Here is a 24,645-nt window from a genome sequence, read left to right as displayed (position 1 = left end):
CTGTTCCTGAATGTGATGTGGGGATGTTCTTGTTGCATATTTAGGAGGAACTTTGACATCTTTGACAAAGCATTGGGATTATTACAGGTCCCATCAAAATTATGGTATTGTAGAAGAATGGAAGACGAACCCTAAGTTTAGACTAGTGAAAAACATTTATTTATCATTTGGAACAGAAGATTGAGATCTCATTTGCATTGAATCAGCTTTCAGTCATCTTGTCCAGGGCCAGTAGTGGTGCCAGTATCCGGTTCTTATTCGTCTCCACAATGTGTCCATTCAGGATCATTTCATCAAGTATAATGTGTACTTTATCTAAATTGAACATGATCTGATTGTACATTAAGGAATGAAACCCTCATATAAATACACATGTATGACTGAAGACACAATCATAGTCAAGTTTGGTCGATAATACTTTGTGTAATTGGACTTATAAAGGATACATCCAGCTCACTCTGTCAAGAAAAGAAAACATTTAATCATAAATGAACTTAAAACATTGCATTTTTATCTTTTCTCAGAAAGTTGTAATCTTTTATCAAAATGTCAGTACTCACCACACGACTGAAATACTTATCCAACACTTCCACAAAGTTATGCACAAGCTCATAGATTGAGAGTTCATTCTGTGTGAAAGACAGCAGCCAGAGGCCATAAATCAGACTTTACAAACTAGCGGAAAAAATATATGATTATGTCAATAATTTTTCATGTTACCAATAATGCTAACCTCATTTTCAGTGACGCCAACAACTATGAGAAGTGCTGCGTATTGTCGATACACCAGTTTGTAGTCCTTGTACTCCACAAATGAACACTGACGAAGAAGAAATACAGACATCTGGAGTTCAACAGCAGATTTTAATCCTGAATCTTCGAGTTGGAAGATTTTTAAAGCCAGTTTACGAAGGTAAAATTTGACTGGAAGTCTACAGTTACTTGTAAATGATGTGTGTAGATGCACAGATATGTTTCATACAGTAACGTAATCGTTTGCATAACATGCACACCATGTTTCTGTTGTTAATCACTATATCTCCCCGAGGGATATTTCTATGTCTGTTTAATTATCTTTATTCATGATATTTTGCACTGTAAACAATAGCCAGTCATACACGTGTTGTGGTTAACCATTACTTTGGGAAACGTGACTGACCTCTTCCTTCCTCCGCGCGAGGCATCCCCGGACCACATCAGCTTCCAGAGCTGCTCTCTTCCCAAGCTCCACTTGTTCATAATACTTGGACAGGCGAGTCTGCCCCTGTTTGTTGACCATAAGTAGGAACTTGATCATAGTTATTCAGAAGAGTTAACACCGCTAGAAAGGAGGAGACATTACGTCATTACGTCAGCAAACATCTGGAAGAGTAAAAAAAACAATAATAGCACACTTGTGTAAACTGATAGTCATTTTTGGTAAACTTAATTTTCACCAAAATACCACAACAACCCAAATATTGTTACTACTGTAAAATTATTACTGCTAAGTGGATTGTTTGACAGAGCTGGTCATGTGACGTCAACATGGCAGCGTCCATGAGGGGGCGACCCGCTCCATGTAGAAAAATACAGCTTTTCCCCCATTATGTTAGATTTTTTATTTGAATATTTCTCAAAGTGGCTATTATTTATTTTTATTAATTTTAAAAGAGTGTGAACTATTTGAAATTCTTTAAATTCTGAAAAAGGTCTGATATTTTGACTCTGCCTGTCCTACTCTATGTATTGCTATGTTTTTTCTTTGTGGAAAAAAATGATCCGGGTTATTATTTGTAAACTGTTTTTTTACGTTAGTGTACATTATCGGATTTTTTTTTTTTCAAAGCTGCTTTTAATTTTTGTAGGGAAAACTAGGAACAATATTTTAAATTAGCAATATAGAGTGCACATTTAAGTTATGAAAAGAAAAAAATATAATTCCAGTTGAAGCTATTTTATATTTGACTTACGTCCGCTCTACTTTATATATCTATATCTATTGTTTAAGGCCATATTTTTATATCATCAAGTATAGAGCCTGTCATTGACTCTGGTCGCTGTACAGCGCATGCGCAGTTGTCCTCCCGTCAGTCAGTATTCGGATGACTCGAGACAGCGCAGGGTTGGGTGAACGCGTCCCATCATGCAGCGCGCCACAGTCCTCCCTCACTCACACCCACAGTAGGAGACTCACATCCAGGGATCGGACTAATGGCGGCCGGCAAATCCGTGCGCTGACACGAAATCCACAACAGCCGCTCAGGTGCCAGCCGATTTCGTGGAGGGGGCAGGGCGACGTCGCATCGCTGCACGAACGGTAAAGAAGGGAGGGCTGAGGGGAAACAATCGGCGACTTCTAGCAGGACTCTCCTATTTTTAAACATGGATGAAAATCCCGGCGGAGGAGGAGGAGGAATGGCCGCCCAGAAACAGCAGCAGCAGCAGGGCAACAGCAGCATGAATCCCCAGATCTCCAGCTCTGGAGGAGCGCCTATGGTTCAACAACAGCAAGACGAGATGCCCAGGCCCCAGCAGTACACGATCCCGGGGATCTTACACTACATCCAGCACGAATGGGCCCGTTTCGAGATGGAAAGGGCGCATTGGGAAGTGGAGAGGGCCGAGCTCCAGGTAGAGACCCGTGGGTTTGCTGACACACTAACGTTAGTTAAAAACCCCAAATCGAGACATTGATCGCCATCAGATCGGTTGCTTTAATTGAAGACTTTACGTTGCTTTACTAAGCAATTTTCTACAGCTCTCGTTAGCTTCCTCTCCGCCCCATTTACTCAAAACTTACACCTTTCTATTATAATAAACAAATCTGTCTGCACTCCAAGTAACGTTGTACGTGACATGACATTTAGTATGCGTATAATTTAACACGGAGATCTAGTGCGTCGCGTCGGTCGTAGTGTGGACGGGCTAAGCTAAGCTAACGTGACATCGCTGTATTAGCGATATTACGCCACGCTCGGTTCGATCGAGTCAGATTATCTTACCCACGAGCACCGGAGCAGATCTAATAGTCGTTGTTGCGGATTTTATCGTGTCACGAGAAGGCATCTGTCAACGAAAGCCTGCGGACTTTGTCAACTATTCTCTTGTTCTGCCATTTTGTTTTGGTCAATATGGCGTCCGTATGGGTCGCTTCTTTTATTGATCCATCCTACTAGCGCTCACTTTCACACCCCGCTGTAATGTACAGTATTTTTTATGACACACTGTATCCGTTGTTAAAACAGTAAAAAAAAGTAAACGAAGCCTTGCGTTCACTGAATAGTCCTCACAAAAAGGAAATGCTAGGCAGAATGACAGCGACAGTCACCATTCCCGTTCATTGTAACTCAGTCACCATTCCCGTTCATTGTAAGGAAAAAGATGCAGTGGAAGTGAATGGAGACCGAGTAGCTAACGTTCTGACTAACATCGTTTATTTTTCATATTAAGAAAGTCATACAGGTTTGGAATACGTTCTGACTAACATCGTTTATTTTTCATGTAAGAAAGTCATCCAGGTTTGGAATAGCATGAGGGTGAGCTAATGATGACATAATGTTACATTTTGGATGAACTCTCTCTTTAAGAGTGCAGTGAGGAGATGGGCTTTCTAGTTCTGCTGCTCTTTTGATTAGTACATTTCTGATGAATCATTCACATTATTTAGGTATATCTCAACATCATATTTATTTACTCACCCTGATGTTTTTTCCAAACATTAATGATTTTATGTGCAACACCAACACAGAAACGAACAAATACCATTTGGCCAGTTTTGTTTTGACAGCCGTTGCCTTTACCAGCTGCTATAATTTGAAGTTCTTAAAGGAATAGTTTACACAAACGTGTCTTTCCAAACCTGTATGAACGATGTACTTTCTTCTGTGAGACCCAGAAGAAGATATTTTGAAAAATACCTCCACATTACAAACAGAAAGATGCTTGGTTTAAAGTTTAATTTTGCCTGAGCTGTTTTATACATCGCAACACTACTGACAATAGACGGCAGAGGTTTTGCCACATATTTAGCTGAAATTTAACTAATTTGACCACATTTTAAGTCATACAGGTTTGGATTCAGTGCGATGCAAGAGTCAGTAAATGATGACAGAAATGTCATTTTTTGGGTGAACCATTTTACGTGTTATTTTAGACTGAACTGTTACCTTAAGAGTGTTATGACAGCTGAATCTCCCTAGCACCTGTATTAACGGGTCTAGGCTAGCTGTCATATTTTTAAAGTCTGCTAGAGCTGAGAGTGACAGTTTAGCTTTTGTGAATGGGGGAAAAGAGCTGGAAGGCCCGGGGCAGGACGTCGCGTTATGTAAACACAGTCAGTCTTCCCTCAGGAGGCCGAGAAGTTTTCACCACCCCTGTACAGACTTGTTCAGTGACATACTTTCAGGATGACTCCCAGCTCAAGCTTAATGGACACTTTTCATTATTCAGAGGAAGTCAGCGTGTACTCTCCCACACTCATACCAATCCAGGTTTTCTCAGAATAAGGGCTGGTCTTGTTTATCTGCTCCGCATTCCATGTTTCCGATGTTCACTTGCCACCTAATCGTGAGATGCACACTCCAAAACAAATGAAGTCTGACGTTAAAACGTATCAAAATATGTTATTACATATGAATGTGTTGATTCTCCATCCTTGTGCGCAGACGTTTGAGGCCATTATCAGGTGCTCTTCCGTGCATTTGGCATCTTGTGTATGTGGAGGAGATGTAGCCAGTGTTATCGTAATGGATAGTTCGGTTCCGCTTTAACGATGTCTAGCTCTAATTGATGTGAAACTCTTCCTGTCAGTTTGCTGTGCCTCGTAGGCATAGCTGCTAGCAGAGATGTCCTGAGCAGTCACATCGGGAATGGGCCTGATTAGCGTTATCTGAGTTAGCTCAGGGTTTGTAGGTCATGGTAGCACCATCTTCAGAGTCATGGCTCTCCAAACCATTAGAGATTGTCAAGTGCAGGTTTAATATTTGTCACGTCTCTAAATCCAGCATCTCCTTCATATGTTATCATCTGACCAGTTCTAACATAAATCAACATGACCGCTAAACAAATCAGTCGAACTTATATTCAATAGCATTTAGGTATTCAATAGCATTTTAGCATTTCTGTTGAGCAGTTAAATAATGCAGTGCTATTTTAGTAACATTTATACGCCATTATTGTATATTAATATTTTGAATTGCCTTTTTTTTTCAGTTTTAGTAATTTTGTTACATGTTTTAGTTTATATTAGCTTTTAGTTTTTCTGTTTGTCCTTATTTTTATTCAGTTTTCGTTGTAGTAAATTTAGTACTTCAGTTTAAACACTTTATTTCCATTAGTTGGCCTGGTTTCTAATGTTTAAGTGTTTACATTTTAGAATCTAATATTTACATTTTTTTCGAATGAACAAAAAAGATTTTGGTTACACTTTATTTTAAGGTGTCTAAGTTGTACTTTGGTCTGAAATTTCATGAATACAGACAAGCAACATAATGCAGGCAGTCAGATTCGATGACAGTGAGTGGTAAATGTTTTAGTCTTTTGCAATTGGCATATTATATTACTGGCATCCAGTTTTAATGAGGCATTTTATAACAATATTATGCATTCTTAAATAGCCTTTCATGCTCTTTACTTATTACTCAAATATGAAGTTCTGTTTTAAATGTTACTTATATAAACATTGGACTATTACATTTCCAGTATATTTCCATTGTACTATTATTAAACCCATAGGGTCCCCTCATTCAGCTGTTTTTCTCCCAGAGCACAGTGTATTTTTAGTGTCTGAGTTCAGTTCGCACAGCTGAAATGTTGTTCTGCCGATCTTTAAATCTGGTAGGTGACGGAGATTTCCAGCAAGCATCAGAGAGTTGCTAGGGGCTGTGAGCAGCCAGCTGTTCCTGACCATATGTGTACTAGCCATCCTCACACTCTGCTGACACTAGCAATGCTGTTTTAATACAACAGTGTTTCGTAGTACTGCCTGCCAGCACTTCGCACTGCTTAGGAAATGAGAATGAAGCTGAATTACCAAAAAACGTAATGCATTGTGTTCATGCTATTGATGTATGCTTGAAACTATTTGGTAAGGTGAATTTTTAATAGCCTATTGCTCTTAAACTGACTCCGCTCATTAATATTCAGGTTTTAATGCACCTATCCCATTACAGAGGTGAACCAAGGAGTAATTTGATCGCTTCAAGCTACATGTTTATTTGTTGGAGAACTCTTGAATGGTGAACTTAAACTTTAACAGAAGACTGTAGCCGCGTTTCAGTCCAAAGTTGCTTTTATGTATGCGAAAAATTGGATTATTGCACAAAACATTTGCGAACAAAATCATTACTTCCTGATAAACTGTCACTATACATAAGTAGGAGAAGCTACTGAATATAATAATTTGCCTATATAATAAATTACTTGCACCTCAGAATGCAGACGAAACACAATGTATGTGGTTATTGCTTTTGGAAGTGGATGCTACTGTTTAGGAACGCAGTCGTTTAACAGTTCTGGGAGGCAATTATAGGCTACAGAAATGCTTTGACAGACTTTGCTCGGGCATTTCTGAATGACCATATAATAGGGGTGCTCCGAACACGATCGGCCGATCGTTATGCGCATCTCTTCAGTAAAGCCGGTTCTCTAATCAGCGGTTAATTCCATCAGGTGCGTGATTTCACATAGAGCAGCTGTTACTACACAGAGCCGTTGTTAATAGAGAAGATGCGCAAATCCACTTCATTTTCAGCGTTTTGGCGCATCTTCTCAGTTAACAACGGCTCCGTGTAGTAACAGCTGCTCTATGTGAAATCACGCACTTGATGGAATTAACCGCTGATTAGAGAACCGGCTTTACTGACGAGATGCGCATTAACCATCGGCCGATCGTGATCGGAGCACCCCTACCATACAACAACATTTCAGATGCAGTGGAGCAAGATCGGTTCAATGGTTAGTCAGGATTTACCGTCCCATAGCGCAAAGTCAAATTACTTTTTTTGATGCGCTTGGAGGAATTTATCCACAAAATGCATTTCCATCTCCTATTATTTGCATCAACCCTTTTGTCCACATGTCAAAAGCCACCTCAAGCGAACGTAAAAACTTTTTTGCGAATTAAGGCATTTTTATTCGAAATTGAACGTTTCCATCACTGGATTCTGATGCGATACTTTAAAATGTGCATAAAAGCAGGGTAATGGAAACCCAGCTTGTGACAACTAGATATGATGCGGATATTTTAAGATCTGTTGTATTTCAGATAACTTGTTGAAAGAATAGCGAAGTTTTGAGGAAGTGCTCCACATATATACCAGCCAGTCCTGCTTTTCAAATAAGTACTTCATCATCATCATACTCCTCATCAGTATTTTGTGATTATTTGTTTTGTGGTTTATCAGGTTTCTTAACTGCAGCATCAGCTCCCCTCCGGCGAGCTCTGTTGGTCTGCTGTGAAATGCTATGATCATGTGCAACTTAGGAAAGTATGAGTCCTTGATTAACAAAAAGAGGAAGCTAAATCAAAGAGGAGTGAAAACAGTAAGCATTCAGTCAGTCCCTGATAATCAACCAGTGTGACTAATGCTGCAAATGACTTTGCTGTCACTTAGTAATTTGATTATACTATAACTTGCTTGCTTACTCAAAAATGCTTTGTCAGAGCACTTTGCATTAGCCAGTGAATAATAGCAGTGTGAGCAAAGACTTGATTTGTACGTGTTGTGCCAGTGGGTTTGTATATTCCGGCTTCTTTCTTGAGATTTTTGTAAAGATGATTACAGTTTTTCAGCACAAAATAAACTGAGAGAATGTCTAATCAGTTTATAAATTGAAGTACACTTTCTTGACAGGTTAACTACAGTACAGCTCAAAGGTTTGGGGTTGTTTCTTTTTTTAAGAAATACTCAGAAATATTCTGTTAGGACACATTAAAATGATCAAAAGTGATAGAGAACACATTTACAATATTGCGAAAGATTTCTGTAAATTCTGTTCTTTTTGACTTTCCACAAAAAAAAAAAATAATAATAATAAAATTGAGCTGCACAACCATATGCATTTCTTATTATAATCAGTGTTTCTTAAGCACCAAATAAGCATATTCTGAAGGATCATGTGATGTTAAAGACCTTAATAATGAAGATTCATCTTCTAAAGAATAAATTACATTTTAAAACATTCAAATTGAGAACAGTTGTTTTAAATGGTAGCAGTTTCATGATATTATTGTTGTTACTATATTTACTGAATGCTCAAATAAATGCAGCCTTGGCATGAATAAGAAACGTTTTTGAAAAACATCTTACAAACCCCATACTTTTGAACAGTAGTAGTGTATAGACATTGGTTTTATAAGATGCGTACAATGAAAGAAGTTGAAAAAATATATTTTCATGACTTTTAACTGCTAACTGTTCCCATGTCTGCCATTGTTTGGACAAACCAAGTGATGCTCAAGCAGAGCTATTCATAGTATGACAGAGTTTGTGCTTTTTGGGTAAATCAATCTGCACTTTTAACAGTCAAATTAATATTTAGTGGCCTTTAAAAGATGTCTTTGCCCAGCTTTCATATGATTTTAAACATCCTTCTCCATTAAAGATAACCAGTTAGTAGAATTTTTATTAGCTTTTAATGTTCTGTGCTGTTAACTCTTTAACCTGACATCTGTACGGTGGAATGTGTCATGCGTCGGTGAGGGCTATTCGTGCCCCATGTGCTGCAGCTTGCTCCTTTGTAAGGCTCTAGTTTTGGCCAGTGATCTCACCATGTTTCCCTCGGGCTGCCTCTGAGGCGTCTCAATGGAGTGACCTCACACGTTGATTCCAGCGCTGTGAATGTGGGGGTGGATTGTGAAAGCACGCTCATGGCAGACGCTTGGACAGCTCTTCATAAGAACTTTATCACCTCACGCTCTTTGCGGGGACAGTCTGTAATGCCATGGTTACTGGTTTATTTACAGTTGTATTTTTGTCTGTGTACGAGTCTAGTGTAGTTCAGAGATGCATTTTTCTGTAATCAGATCATGAGTGCTGTACACATGGTGGGCTTTTGAGTATTGCAGGGATGGCCTCGGTGTGTCGGTCTCGTTCCAAAACGTCCGTAGTCTGAAGACAAGCACAGACAGCTGTCTCATGTGAAAGCTCTGTCCAAGAGCGTAATGGCTTTTCAGCACTCCAACTCTTCTCCAACTGGCCTTTTAGCTCTTGATCTGAAATCTTCTTGGGATAGTTTCAGTGGATGTCTTTATGAGTTAATAATTTTCACACAAAAAAAAGCATTGATTTATGCTCCTAACCTCTATGTAAAGTTCATAACAAGAAATGCTTATGCCATTGGAGCAATTCAAGTTATTTTCATGTTATGGCCTACAGCTGATAAATGTCTCGTATTGAAATTCTATACTAAAATCAATTACATTAAACACTACCCTTGATTTAAGTGTAATTCGGTATCATCAAAATGTACAGTATTGGAAATGTATGTTCTTTTTGAGTTTTACCTAAAGATTACATTTTTAACAGTATTATGCAATTATTAGTGTTTTTAAATTATTATCCAATTATATTATATTGTATCCTTAAATTATAAAAATAATTAGTGTTTTTAAAGATCAGTTTGAATTTATGATGCTACAGGTAATCCAAATAGAGCAAAAGAGTATGCACAATTAAAGTCACATAAGAACTAAATTGTCTTTTGTATTATTATTTTTTTTTATCATAATTGAAAGAAAATTCCATCAAAATCTTTAATCAAATATATGAATACATTTTCTTGTTTGAGAATCCGTTTCACTTGTATATTCTTCATAATAGGGAAGATATGTTTCATGCAGACTAAATTTTTTTATTTTCCTACCGGTGCCGGGAAATGACCTCTAACATCAGCCGATATGGAAGGACATATTGTTCAGTTTGTGCTTTAAATGTACATTTAAATATTAGTAAGCAGTTGTGTTTTAATCTGCCTTTTTCGTTAAATTCAGGTACATTTTAAATAACTTGTCAGCCCTAGTTGTTACATATGTTACTATATTTGTTTAGTTGTCACTTCACCCGGGGCCTTTTTCTGTTTACATAGTATTACACAATGCTCCTGAGCTATACTGCTCGTCAGCTGAGTGAGATGAGTTTGACAGTTAAATATTTTAGTGCGGGAGATGAAGGTAGTGTTGACTCGATCAATGGACTGGCGTCTCACTGTCCTGCTTGCTGTGCTATGTTTTAGAATGAAATGCCCCTAAAACTAGTCTTTTTTTTTTTTTTTTTTTAGGTGAAATTTGGAACTTTACTTTCATTTGAAGTTTTGTTAAACACTATGTTTCTCTTTGTCATCATGTGGTTTAGGAAAATAATGTATCATCAACAAGCCCACCTCACCTTCCCTGTTTCTGTGAAAACCGCACAGGATGTCCTCTTACAGTTTACCTGCCAAACAAATAAGGTTGTCATGAGAGCCTACGAGAGCTCTTTTTCTCCAGGAAGGTTGAGGGTTTGGTTTGTCTATAAATACGCCCTCCCCTTGCCTCCTCTCATTCATTTCCTGGCCTTTAAGAGGGGTCAAGTTGCACAGCTGCTCTCATTTGCTAATGTTAACCTGCTTTAGTCTGTAGAGCTCTGTTCCTTTTGAGCCGTCGCCTGCCGGTGGCCTTGTGTTTGTTCCTCTTTAGAAAATAAGAGATCTGTGCATTTTTTTTGTTCAGTTTTTTTTGCTCCAGAGATTTTCCAGGGCATCTTATAACCAATTAAAATTGGGTTCTGGCTTTCATTCAGACCGAATCAACAGTCTTCATTAAAAGAACTGCACCAAAGAAACAATTCGTAAACAAATGCATATTGTGCTAAATGTTCCCTTATGTGGCGTCAGCAAGGGCATTGCTATTTATTGTCAATATATTATTTTTGGGCCAAGCCTTTCTCATAACATGCAATTCACAAGTTGACAACTCAGCTTAAATATATAAACACTAATTTAACCTTCGTGTCACCTGTCCTGATGACCTCCTAATTTGTCTTGCAGGCCCGAATAGCGTTCCTCCAAGGAGAAAGGAAAGGTCAAGAAAATTTAAAGAATGATCTTGTTAGAAGAATAAAAATGTTAGAATATGCGTTAAAGCAAGAAAGGTTTGTAGTGTTTTTTTTTCTTTCTTTCTTCTCAAAACATTGCATATTTTATATATTTATGTGTGTGTACATATTATGTACTTTTGAATTTTAACAAAGACTCTCTTTTCTATTACCAGAGCAAAATACCATAAATTAAAATATGGGACAGAACTAAATCAAGGTGAAGTGAAAATGCCTAGCTTTGAATCAGGTAAGTGGACACAACTTCCTTTTGAAAATCTCGATGTGAATTTCATGTGATGAACTCTTCTAATAAAAGAGGCCTCCCCCTTTAAATATTCCTTATCAGGATGTGACATCATTGTTTGAGTGGAAAGAAAAATGTCTTGTGTCATGAGGACACAGTAGCATTCCACATGGCCGTGGGTGGGTTTTGTTTTCTTTATTCGGAATTGGATACTATTCCCAACAACCTATGCTCAACGGACATTTCATAACGCATTTGGTGATTAACACTATTTTTGGATTCAAGGTATGGGCAATAAATAAGTGCAAAGCACAATACTAAATGCATTTTGAATGGACTGGGATTTCTGAATTTGCATATGAATCGCATTTCAGTGGAGTTGTATTTTTGTATCTGCGTTTTTTGATACGTTTGGATTTATTATACTTTTGAACTCAGAAGACATTATGAATTTGTAATGTATTTCATGAAATTGCGAATATATGTTGTTTCAGCTGCTTGGTTGGTTGATGAAAAGGTGATTTGAATTGATAAGATAACACAGCAAAATAAACAGCATATGATAAGGATTCTATAAATTGAACCAGATTTTATTAGGTTACTTTGGGTCGGTTTGCTTTAAATTACGAAAAAAAATTATCTGGATTAGCTACCAGGCTGACACTTCACATGAAAATCAGCACACACTATCTTTCAAAAGTTTGGGGTTGGCAATAATCTTGTTAGAAGAAGTCTCTTAAGGTTGTATTTATTTGATCAGAAATACATAAAAAAAAAAAAACTGTAATATTGTGAAATATAATTACAATTTAAAGCAACGGTTTTCTATTTCAATATATTTTAAATGTAATATATTCTTAGGATGCCATTGAATATTCTGAATATTCAGCAGCCATTACTTTGGTGTCTTTGAGTCACATATTCCTTCAGAAAATATTCTCAAATGCTGATTTGTTGCTAAAGAAACACTCTACTAACCCCAGACTTTTGAATGGTACTTAGTTTTTTATGTGTATATTCATATGTTTCGTTCTGCTTTCACTTTGTTTATTTTGTTTCTTAAACAAGATACCAAAGATACAGAGGTCTCGGCTGTACCTCAGAACAGCCAGTTAACGTGGAAACAGGGCAGGCAACTCCTCAGACAGTAAGTTAGTCTTGAGTCATTGTGCTTTTCTGAATCAAACTTTCTTTGTGTGGAAGTTCATGGGCATGTGCATCATCACATTATGGCTATTTCTGTCACCTGTCATCTGAGCTCTGTTCTTACTGTCTTTATACATCTCTGTCCTTCAAGATATCTTCAGGAAGTAGGTTATACGGACACAATACTGGATGTCCGGTCGCAGAGAGTGCGGTCGTTACTGGGGCTGTCCGGCTCAGAGCAGAACGGTTCTGTTGAAACCAAGAACCTAGAGCAAATTCTCAATGGAGGAGAGTCTCCAGCCAAAAGAAAGGGACAAGACATGAAAAGGTACAGATTTCCTTGGATTTATTTTTAGAGATGCACCGATCGACCAGCCGGGGACCGGATTTAGCCGGTTTTCCACATGATCGACCCGGACCGGTGACCAGCATGTTTTGACATCACACTTACAGTGATTGATAATTTGAGTAAGTGAGACTCTTGCAGAAAACAACACAAATGAGTGTAACAGCACTCATAGAAACATAAAAAAAACTGTGCTGCGTTAGTAAAAAAACATAGAACAATTATATGAATTAGGTAGAGGCAACATTGTACAAACAAAATGTTTCAGTATGATTACAATGTGATTTTATACAGTAGTAGTTAAGCATTCGAAAGTTTGCAGTGTAAATGCATTTATGGCACCTCAGCTTCATCAAACAGTCTGTGGAAATACATCTAATGCCACTTCAGATGCAGCTTCTGTGTTTCCTGCAGCGGTCACGTCGATATTCGAATGCATTGCATGATATTCAATAATTTAGATTTTTCTCAATGTGACAGCCCTAATATATATATATATATATATATATATATATATATATATATATATATATATATATATATATATATATATATATATATATATATATATACACACATACAGTATTGTTCAAAATAATAGCAGTACAATGTGACTAACCAGAATAATCAAGGTTTTTCGTATATTTTTTTATTGCTACGTGGCAAACAAGTTACCAGTAGGTTCAGTAGATTCTCAGAAAACAAATGAGACCCAGCATTCATGATATGCACGCTCTTAAGGCTGTGCAATTGGGCAATTAGTTGAATTAGTTGAAAGGGGTGTGTTCAAAAAAATAGCAGTGTGGCATTCAATCACTGAGGTCATCAATTTTGTGAAGAAACAGGTGTGAATCAGGTGGCCCCTATTTAAGGATGAAGCCAACACTTGTTGAACATGCATTTGAAAGCTGAGGAAAATGGGTCGTTCAAGACATTGTTCAGAAGAACAGCGTACTTTGATTAAAAAGTTGATTAGAGAGGGGAAAACCTATAAAGAGTTGCAAAAAATGATAGGCTGTTCAGCTAAAATGATCTCCAATGCCTTAAAATGGAGAGCAAAACCAGAGAGACGTGGAAGAAAACGGAAGACAACCATCAAAATGGATAGAAGAATAACCAGAATGGCAAAGGCTCAGCCAATGATCACCTCCAGGATGATCAAAGACAGTCTTGAGTTACCTGTAAGTACTGTGACAGTTAGAAGACGTCTGTGTGAAGCTAATCTATTTTCAAGAATCCCCCGCAAAGTCCCTCTGTTAAAAAAAAGGCATGTGCAGAAGAGGTTACAATTTGCCAAAGAACACATCAACTGGCCTAAAGAGAAATGGAGGAACATTTTGTGGACTGATGAGAGTAAAATTGTTCTTTTTGGGTCCAAGGGCCACAGGCAGTTTGTGAGACGACCCCCAAACTCTGAATTCAAGCCACAGTACACAGTGAAGACAGTGAAGCATGGAGGTGCAAGCATCATGATATGGGCATGTTTCTCCTACTATGGTGTTGGGCCTATTTATCGCATACCAGGGATCATGGATCAGTTTGCATATGTTAAAATACTTGAAGAAGTCATGTTGCCCTATGCTGAAGAGGACATGCCCTTGAAATGGTTGTTTCAACAAGACAATGACCCAAAACACACTAGTAAACGGGCAAAGTCTTGGTTCCAAACCAACAAAATTAATGTTATGGAGTGGCCAGCCCAATCTCCAGACCTTAATCCAATTGAGAACTTGTGGGGTGATATCAAAAATGCTGTTTCTGAAGCAAAACCAAGAAATGTGAATGAATTGTGGAATGTTGTTAAAGAATCATGGAGTGGAATAACAGCTGAGAGGTGCCACAAGTTGGTTGACTCCATGCCACACAGATGTCAAGCAGTTTTAAAAAACTGTGGTCATACAACTAAATATTAGTTTAGTGATTCACAGGAATGCAAAAAAAAATGTTTGTACAAAATATTTTTGAGTTTGTACAGTCAAAGGTAGACACTGCTATTTTTTTTAACACACCCCTTTCAACTAATTGCCCAATTGCACAGCCTTAAGAGCGTGCATATCATGAATGCTGGGTCTTGTTTGTTTTCTGACAATCTACTGAACCTACTGGTAACTTGTTTGCCACGTAGCAATAAAAAATATACTAAAAACCTTGATTATTCTGGTTAGTCACATTGTACTGCTATTATTTTGAACAATACTGTATGTATATAGCATTTAAAAAGTATAATTATTTTTATTTTTTTGTATATGCTGTCAATTATAGTTTTTAAGAAAATAAAATTTTAGAAAGAAAATCGGAATTGCGAAAATCGGTATCGGCAGGTCACGCTTACCAGAAATCAAAATCTGCCAAAACAATTGCAATCGGTGCATCTCTTAATTTTTTGGGGGTCAATTCAGGTGGTAGATTAATATAAACAGTTAAAAAGATTTCCATGTTATCTGTTTTGAAACATTCCTTATGATGCCTTTGGTTTAACAGGAATCCAGAGGTTCTGGAGACATTTAATTTTTTAGAAAATGCTGATGATAGTGATGAAGAGGAAGAAGATGAGGGCGACATAACGGAGGACGTGCCTGACAGGAGCGATAAACGTAGAATAAAAAAACATAAAATTAAGGTGTGTAACATTTTTTGGTAGAATTAATGTTATTGTTCTCGGGATATGATTGTTGATGTAATATACCCTGTAACTATAACTTTTCCAGGTCGGAAATGAAGGTTTGGCTTCAGACTTACCGGATGACCCTGACACAGAGGAGGCACTCAAGGAGTTTGACTTTTTGGTAAACGCAGAGGATGGAGAAGGTGCCGGAGAGGCTCGGAGTTCAGGAGACGGCACAGAGTGGGGTAAAATAGTGCTCACCAAACTCATAGACAAAATGGATTTTATAATCTTTAATCATGGTTTTTATGGATACTTGATTCTGCTACAGTAAAAAAAAACTGTAATGGATAGTTGTGACACTTGGTCTCACGATTCTGACTTTTCTTCTCAGAATTGCCAACAATTTTTAGTATTTAGATTTTTTTTTTCTTTTTTTTTCTGAATTCTGACCCTTGGAGCACAAAACTAAAGTATTAAGTCGCTGTTGTATATTTGTAGCAGTAGCCAAAAAAAACATTGTATGGGCCAGAATGGTCGATTTCTCTTTTATGCAAAAACTCATTCAGATATTAAGTAAAGATCATGTTCTATGAAGATATTTTGTAAATTTCCTACCATAAATATATCAAAACTTAACTTGATTAGTAATTTGCATTGCTAAGGACTTAATTTGGACAACTTTAAAAATGGTTCTTGCAGTATTTAGATTTTTTTTTTTTTGCAACCTCAGATTACAGATTTTTAAGTAGTTGTGTCGTAGCCAAATATTGTCCTATCATAACAAACCATACATCAATGTAAAGCTTGCTTATTCCGTTTTCAGATTTACAAAAAAAATACACTTATGACTTGTTTTCTGGTCCAGGGTCTTAATTGTGGAATGAAAACTTGCAATTAACTTTTTAGTTTTTATCCTGTTGCGTAAATAAGCTTCTATAGATTATAGATCTGTAATGAAGCAGAGCACTTCTCAAAGGAGTGTTTGGTGACGTAGCAATGACTGCAGGTCTATTATCATGTAGAGTTAAAATAAGGCCTACTTCACCCAAACTAGAACATTTTGTTTTCACTTACTCGCCCTCGTGTTGTTTCAGCTCTGTGTTTTCTTTCTTCCACAAAACACATAAAGACATTTGGCAGAATGTCTAAGCAGATCTTTGCCGTAGAGTGAAAATGAATGACGATTTATACTGAATACAAAAAGTACAATAAAAAGCACCAAAAAGACATATGGTGCTATATTTGTAATATTCTGTGCTATATTACATTATTGACTTATAATTTTGTGGGATCTGGAATTATTTTGCTCATTAAGTCTGCATTCATTTGAAGAAAACAGTCAAATTTTATTCATGTGAAATATATTGTTTAATTAAAAATTTGTAGAACTTTCAGCATCCAGTACGCAAGTCTTCAGTGTCACATGATCCTTCAGAAATTATTTCTTCTTTTTAATGTTGTAATCAGTTGCGCTAGTCAATATGTTTTTGGAAATAGTAATACGTTCCTTTAATAGAACTGTATAAAATAGAAAACTGAATAAAAAGAACAGCATTTATTTAAAATACAAATGTGCACTTCAATTTAATTGTGGCCTTGCAGAATAAAATCTTACTGACCCCTAATTTTTTAACTGTAGTGTGTCTAGACGTGCATAAACATATGAATAATGACTTAAGCCAGCTGCTTACACAAAGCTGTCATATACGTCCAGAATACTAGCAATGTAAGTAGTACACTAATAAGAAATCACTGCCTACTTTCAGTCTGTGAAACAAGCTGCTTAGGCATTCTGCAAGTTTTTATTAGTTTTCACACACAGCACAAAATTCCAAAAGTATTTTTTTTGAGTGAACTATTCTTTCAACGTGTGCCTGCGTGTGCATGTGTGTACTTCGTATGTGCTTTGTGGCACACGCTAGCCCTGCGGTAGAATCTTAATTAGGCCAGTTGCTGCATCAGCATTCCTGACAGCTTCCAGCACGAGAGATTCTCTTACTGCTCCGAACAGAGCCAGCTGGGTCAAACACATCACACACCCTCACTTCTGCTTTCTTTATCTCTCACTCTTTTGTCTTCCTCTCTTCTGACTCTTCTGACCCACTTCTAAACTAAGGATTATGTAAATTAGGGCTGGGCGATATGGGCTTCAAAATATATCACAATATTTCTAGTATTTATTGCGACTACGATATCAACTCCACATATGCATAGCAGAATACTACTACTGACTACACTCCAGGAAATCCCTAAAATGGACAAAGGTATCCAGTTATAGCTGAATAAACTGCAGAAATTTGACCTGATGAAATTTGAAGACAGTGAACATACGATTGCACAAAATGTATGGTTTATCTGTTCTTCAAGCAATCTTGTTTTTTTGTTTTTTTGTAAGGAATGTCTATTTATAAGGCAAACCAAACCAGTTCCAGATTGTAAAAGCGATCAACTCCTCAATTTCAGGTCCGCCTTTCGCCATGTCGCTCCACACTGTCGCACACAGAAATTTGTCAACTAATAGACTAATTATTATCATGGGGAGAATTTTTACCAGTATATCGCAAACTATAAGATATTGTCCACCCCTAATGTAAATGTCACCAAATAGAACATTAATTTTTGGTAAAGAGGCACAAGTATGTGTGTAGTGTTTGTCCCCCTTAAATTAAGACATTTATTACCATAATTAGGATTGCACAGTGTATGGTTCTAGGTAATGGTACCAACAATCTTGTTTATATATATCTATGGGGTATCCCTGCTTTTTGGGATACCCCATGGAGCAACCAGAGGCTGGTGTGATGTTAAAGTCAAAATCTTGCTATTGATCCAACTCGTGTATTATTACTTAGGATGTATGTTCTATATTACACCCTCACAGAACTGTTCAGCTGCTAAAGGATGTGTTTGTTAAACAGTCTTTTTGCGTAAGCCTTGTTTTTCAATCCTAAGGTGTGGCACCTTGTTTACTGGGCCTTCTCTTCTCTTCTCTTCTCTTTCCTATTCTTAGCCGAGCCTCTGCCATTCACGCCTGGTGGGGGCAAGTCCTTTATCATGGGCTCTGATGACATGTTGGAAAGTGTGCTGGGCCTGGGAGACCTCGCAGATCTGACTGTGTCCAATGACGAGGCTGAATACAGCTATGATGTAAGTACCCCACTGCTCTTCTGCTTTAATAATGCTCTATTCTAGCATTAATAAATAACAGACTCTACTTTTAAAAATACAATTGTCTGTTTCCTGCTCAATTGTTTACATTTTTTACATTTTTAACCATCAGTTAACACTTATAAAAACAGCCGGTCCTGTTTACTCCGATGTCATGTACTGTATTAGCTCCATTCTGTATAAAGGTTACAGAGGACCTCGGTTGTCCAAACAGTTGTGGTTTGCCGTGCGCTCAAATAGGACAGCTATCCTAATGCGTCACAGTCAGTCGACCTGCAATTTCCAGGTTTCATGTCGCAGTTGTCAAAATGCCTCTACAATGACCCCTCCCCCCACCCTTTATTTTTAGCTGCCAGCCAATAAGGATGCGTTCAGGAAGACATGGAATCCCAAATATACCCTGCGAAGCCACTTTGATGGAGTGCGGGCCTTGGCCTTCCATCCTGTGGAACCGGTGTTGGTCACCGTCTCGGAAGACCACACCCTCAAACTGTGGAACCTCCAGAAGACCGTTCCTGCCAAAAAGTAAGTGCTCGCTGTGGCTCCCCAAGAAACGTGTTGTCTTGGGATTGCTTTTGATCTTTAAAATGATGTCTCAAGAAGCAGATTGATTTTATCATGCAACATTAATGTTCCATACAAACTGCTAAGCAAAGTTTCATCTGGCTTTGCAGAAGTGCCTCTTTTGATGTGGAGCCCATATACACATTTAGAGGGCATATGTAAGTATTGATTTCATGATATTGACTTCCTTTTTTTCCCTTTTCTTAATAAACCTGCCTGTCAAACATTTCAAAAACATTAGCCTCGAAGATTTACAAATAGCCATTGTTAAGCAAATTTCCGTACAAGAGCAACAAAAAATGGATGCTGAGGTTGTTGTTGTCGTCATTCCAGTTTATCCTAAATGTGTTGAGGAGAGTGAAAGTGTTGTGACAGTGTGGACAATGTAGTTATTGCCACAACATTATGTGTTTTATGAGAGTTTATTAATTTCTAAGATTTCTTGCCAGAGCTCTCTTTTGCTGTCATACTACAAACATGTGTATTCAGTCCCAATGATCATTAATATTTTGTTGGTGGCAAGCATTTTGCAGCCGCATTACACTGTAAACACTCTAGCTGCTTGAAGTCCCCAGTATATTTACTCATTATTATGGTTAATATTAATGTAGCCAGTTAGTTGCATGAAACAGGAGGATTTTCATGGTATGGCAACCTGATGCTGTCCATAAGAGGGCGACCTGCTCATTGTAGAACAGTGGTTCTCTATAATTTTGACTCCACAGTTGTCCACAACAATACATAGTCTCATCAGGATAAAAAAAAAAAATAATTTACCTGTTTTTCCATGTTTTTATTTTTGCAGTTTCTACTAAAAAAATTATTTTAGAGCTTGGCATAACAAGAATTATATTTGTTATTTAAAAAAATGGCCACTGTTGAAATGAGCATTGTGGGAATTCTTGGTCTTCAAAGACAAAAAAAAAAAAAAAGTATATATATACATCTGCATGCAGCAATTATGGTGCCATGCCACTTATGGCCATTTTTGGCAAACTTGAATTCTGGATTAAACAATGCGTAGTTCCCATGGTTAAACACTTGCTACACAAAATCTTCAAAGCTTTAGCCTTTCAATTTACACAGCATGCCACTCAAGCATTGTAGTTTGTTACATTTTACAGAGACTTGAGTCGTCGAAGGTAGAACTGCAGCAGTTGGCTCCAAGTGACACAACATTACACACAGTTATATAAAGCTGTACCATACAGGATTAGAACCTACAAACACTGGGTCAGGTGCCTGCAACTCATTTCATTGTGCAACTAAGAATACATGGGTTTATGCAGAACCTGAAGCTCCGTAATTTAAGTGACAGTCAACTCTTGTCAAAATTAAGAAGATAGTCTTTATTAAGCTCCGATGAGATAATACTTAGAAAAGCACTACATCTGGACTGGACAATAAACAACTTCAGCATCATTTTCTTGGGAATACATTCAATACATTACTTTTTCTAGAAGACTTCGATATCTTTGTCTCATGTCAGTACTCAATATTTTGTTCAAAAGTGTTTTTTATTTCTTTAGGGTATTTTTTATTTATTTTTTTAATTGGCAAAAATGACTGAGCGCACCTTTAGACCTATGTCATAAAGCTCTTGACAAGCTTCTCTTCAGCCATTGCTGTTGTTTGGAGCTGGATCGGGAGTGTGTTAAATAAGGGCACATGATTATTTACCCTCTGAGATCTCGGTCCTTGTCCCGTGAGCATGTGTGGTCTACTGTTTCACTGTTGTTGCTCTAGGATGTTTCCACATCACACATAGAGCTGGTCAGGGCAAGAATTTAACAAACACAACCTACTGGCACTGTTTGACTAAAATATTCTATTACTTACTTTGTACCTCAATTTATGCACCTTCGTATTTGCACACTCTAGAAATATTTAGGTGTTTGAGTTATCATTGCATTAGACAAAATATTTAATTGACTGATTTTACATAAACTACCAAAAAAAAATTGCACATGACTTCATATTTTCTTTTTTAATGCATTGATATACATAACATTTAGATTTAGATTTTCTTTAGGGCCCCTGAATAAACAATCAAGTAATCTGCTGAATCCACCAATTTAGTCTTTTAGACAGTAATATTTTGTCTCACAAATCCTCTTAACCTGTATGATTTGTTGCTGCAGTGGGCCTGTGCTCTCATTGGTTGTGAGCTCCAGCGGCGAGCAGTGTTTTAGTGGTGGAATCGATTCAACAATTCAGTGGTGGAACATCCCCAGCTCTAATGTAGACCCATACGACACATATGGTGAGAAGATCAAATCTGGGTGGCATATGTCACCTCTTATTTTCATAAAACTTACAAGCAAGAATTAAAAGGAGGAAACCTGTCTGATCACTAGTATGTTCTCTGTGTGTGTCCTCTGTATCGCTCAGACCCCAGCGTGTTGGCTGGTACGTTGTTGGGTCACAGTGACGCGGTGTGGGGATTGGCTTACAGTGGAATCAAAGAGCGACTGCTGTCCTGTTCAGCTGATGGGACGATCAAGCTGTGGAACCCTCAGGGGAAGTCACCGTGTCTCAGCACATTTAACTCAGATAGAGGTGAGCGGAATGTATCTTGTTTGCACTGTTCTGTAATCAATGAAGCGTTTGGCAACTCATTTCTTCATTTCCTGTCTTTCAGATCATGGTGTTCCCACATCAATTGATTTCAATGGGTGTGATCCAGCTCACATGGTGGCATCCTACAACACGGGAGATGTTGTCATTTATGATCTAGAGACATCGCAGCCCGTCATGGTATTCTCCGCACAGGGCGAGAGCGGTACGTCCTCCACATTGGTTCTAAAACAAAGTACACTTGTGGATATGTATGAATTATATATAGTTCAATGCTTTAATTAGAATTGAACTTGTCATGTTTACTTTCTTCTGCTTTGTTGCAGCTATTCCTTTTGGGAATCACATTAATAAAGTGGTCACCCACCCCACCCTGCCAATCACAGTCACTGCTCACGAGGATAGACACATCAAATTCTTTGATAATAAATCAGGTGAGGTTTTTTTTAGTGTGTGTGTGTCGTCATATAAAATTAATGCACTACTGTTCACTAGTTTGGTGTCAGTATGATTTTTATCATGTTTAAAAAAGAAGTCTTATGCTCATTAAAAAAAAGCTGTATGTATTTGATCAAAAATACAGTAAAACAAATAAAAAATTAAATTTTTAAATATGATTAGTTTGGGATTATTAATCACCTTCCTTCCATCTCTATTTGTAGGTAAAGCCATTCATGCAATGGTGGCTCACTTGGATGCTGTTACTAGTCTGGCTATAGATCCAAATGGCATCTACTTGATGTCAGGAAGTGAGTGTTTTGGGGTTTTGCTTTTTTCAGCTACTGTATCAGCAAAAGTCAAAGCAATCAGTAATTTTGTACATTTTCTGCTGAAATGTCCCTTTAAATATAAACTTAATGCCTCTTCTTTGTCTAACACAGGTCATGATAGTTCCATCCGCTTGTGGAACGTGGACAGCAAGACATGCGTACAAGAGGTTACTGCGCACAGGAAAAAGTCGGACGAGGCCATATATGACGTTGCCTTCCACCCATCTAAGGCATACATAGGAAGTGCTGGAGCCGATGCCCTGGCCAAAGTGTTTGTATAAAAGCACGTCCGAATTAATGCATATGAAAAGACGAGAGAAAGAAAGGACTGCTTCACTGCCTTGTGTAACAAGAGTAGCATTTCTCACACTACATTGAAGTGGCTTCCACCTACGCTATCAAACTCACACCACATACACGATACCAGGTGCCAAGAGGGGGACGTGCTGTTTTTTTGCGAAGCCAGTGTGGAGTGCTCAATCAGTTTTAATCTCTTTTTTGTTTTCTTCAAAAAAAGAAAAAAAAATAGCTGTAATTTACTGTAAGTCAAAGCTGGAGTGAAACCAGTTTTTGTAGCCTTTTGACTGGTTTTGAACTGAGCTGATAATGTGTCCTGTAGGTAAGTTTCAGTGACCATGGAGTGGTTATCATGTTCATCCATCAGTGGGTTGTCACCGACCATCATCCGGGCACCAGAGGAACTGAGTCCCGCCCCCTGCCGAGCCATAAACCACACCCATATCTCAGTTACCCTCCTCATCCTAATGTAACGCAAGCAAATACAGTTAAATACAGTCAAACCTTCATACCTTTAGCGTTTGTTTCATTTTTTTGTGTAAAAAAAAGTATAGTTTTTATAATCAATTTTATATAAATAAAGACTGTCATAAAACCGCTGAAAATCACATTTTTTAAAGGGACTATAATCCCACTCAAGCCCTCCATTTTAGGCGGTTCTTCTTCTTGAAGGTCTTGTGTCTCTGGTAACCCTGGATGAGTGCTCTCCTTAACATTGCTTTAACATTGTTTTCTCACTTAAAGGAGAGATTGTACGTTAGTAGAAGCACATCGCGTGGTGCCATGAGAGCTTTTAGGAATTTACAAATAAACTGCAGCATCCTGTCACTATGTGATGTTTCTGTACACCTTACTGTAAAATGAGTTGAAGTATCGCAGGTTAGAGATCCGAACACTGTTTATTTTCTGTTTGTGGATAGTCTTCTTGTCCTTCAGAGCATAGCTTCATGGTAACTCAAAGATTGGGCTGTCGCTAACCAAACCGAACAGGTTAACTGATAGGAAATTAACGTATATAGGTTCGTATAAACGCTCGTGCCGTGTCTTGGTTGGCTGAAAACGGGTTTAAATTCACTCCGTGATGCTGGAGACCAGGAGAGAAGCGAGAAGTTAAAGGGAAGGTTCAACCCAAAATGAAAAATAATTTACTCATGTCATTACAGACCTGTATAAACTGGAACATAAAAGCTATTTTGAGGAATGAAATGGAACTCAGTGGAATGTTGGTTAACTAACATTCTAACAAAAATGAGAGAAAACCTCACAGGTTTGGAATGAAATGATAACTGATAGTTTTCATTTTGGCGATTGGAGTCGTCAATCAAATTTATTCGAAATATTTGGTTTGCTCGTTCTACCCCAAATCTGTTCGATGGTTTTTAAAGGAAACAATGCAGTTCATGGTGTAACCAAGACATTTTTTGTTTGTGTAATGCATGATTAATACTACAATAAAGTATTTTTTCTAGTCTTCCAAAAGTTCTGATCAGTTTGAAGAGTTTTGATGAGTTTTGTAAGGTCTTTGATTTACTACGAATCAACGGATTTTAAAGATTGTACCACATAGCAAAACAACTGTTGAAAAGTAATGTATATAAAATGTCTATAATAAATATTAAATGGTGTATCTGTATATGCAACATGTCCCTTGTCTCGACAATTAATGCAGCGTTGAATTTATCACAATATTTGGTTGGCGGGTCATTAATGACGATTGCCAGGAATCCCGATTTTAATAAAGATTGTGTTTCTGCTGAGGGAGACTCCGACTGAAAAAAAACCTACTACACAAATGAATACACGTGTTATTTGAATATGTTCACGTTTCTGATGAAGCTCAGCCTTGTTCAGATGAGGACAATGTTCAG

At 37.6% G+C, this 24,645-nt stretch overlaps 2 protein-coding genes across 3 annotated transcripts; one reads left to right on the top strand and one right to left on the bottom strand.

The window, feature by feature from the left end:
- Nucleotides 1-136: 136 nt before the first annotated feature.
- On the bottom strand, nt 137-3,332 carry ap4s1 (adaptor related protein complex 4 subunit sigma 1). Of its 2 annotated transcripts, XM_052580800.1 has the most exons (6): nt 2,985-3,329; nt 1,160-1,321; nt 734-820; nt 561-629; nt 447-458; nt 137-331 (listed from the first exon to the last, which is right to left on the bottom strand). In XM_052580800.1, the coding sequence occupies exons 2-6, from the start codon at nt 1,295-1,297 to the stop codon at nt 203-205; spliced, it is 435 nt and encodes a 144-aa protein (XP_052436760.1). In that variant the 5' UTR covers nt 1,298-1,321; nt 2,985-3,329; the 3' UTR covers nt 137-202. The 2 variants fall into 2 exon arrangements, with proteins under 2 accessions (XP_052436760.1, XP_052436759.1); XM_052580799.1 differs by having other exon boundaries at nt 137-458; nt 1,160-1,362; nt 2,985-3,332.
- On the top strand, nt 2,077-24,417 carry strn3 (striatin, calmodulin binding protein 3). The gene is made up of 16 exons (XM_052580794.1): nt 2,077-2,613; nt 11,008-11,111; nt 11,231-11,304; nt 12,370-12,448; nt 12,599-12,775; nt 15,275-15,413; nt 15,502-15,643; nt 18,412-18,548; nt 18,919-19,094; nt 19,244-19,291; nt 21,275-21,396; nt 21,525-21,692; nt 21,775-21,915; nt 22,037-22,144; nt 22,373-22,459; nt 22,592-24,417. Exons 1-16 carry the CDS (start codon nt 2,365-2,367, stop codon nt 22,759-22,761), a joined length of 2,121 nt encoding a protein of 706 aa, XP_052436754.1. The 5' UTR covers nt 2,077-2,364; the 3' UTR covers nt 22,762-24,417.
- Nucleotides 24,418-24,645: the final 228 nt, after the last annotated feature.

This window comes from Carassius gibelio, chromosome B17, assembly GCF_023724105.1.
Source record: "Carassius gibelio isolate Cgi1373 ecotype wild population from Czech Republic chromosome B17, carGib1.2-hapl.c, whole genome shotgun sequence".
Lineage (NCBI taxonomy): Eukaryota > Metazoa > Chordata > Actinopteri > Cypriniformes > Cyprinidae > Carassius > Carassius gibelio.
Note: the sequence above shows the minus strand (reverse complement) of the source record. Positions and strands in the feature narration are given on the sequence as shown.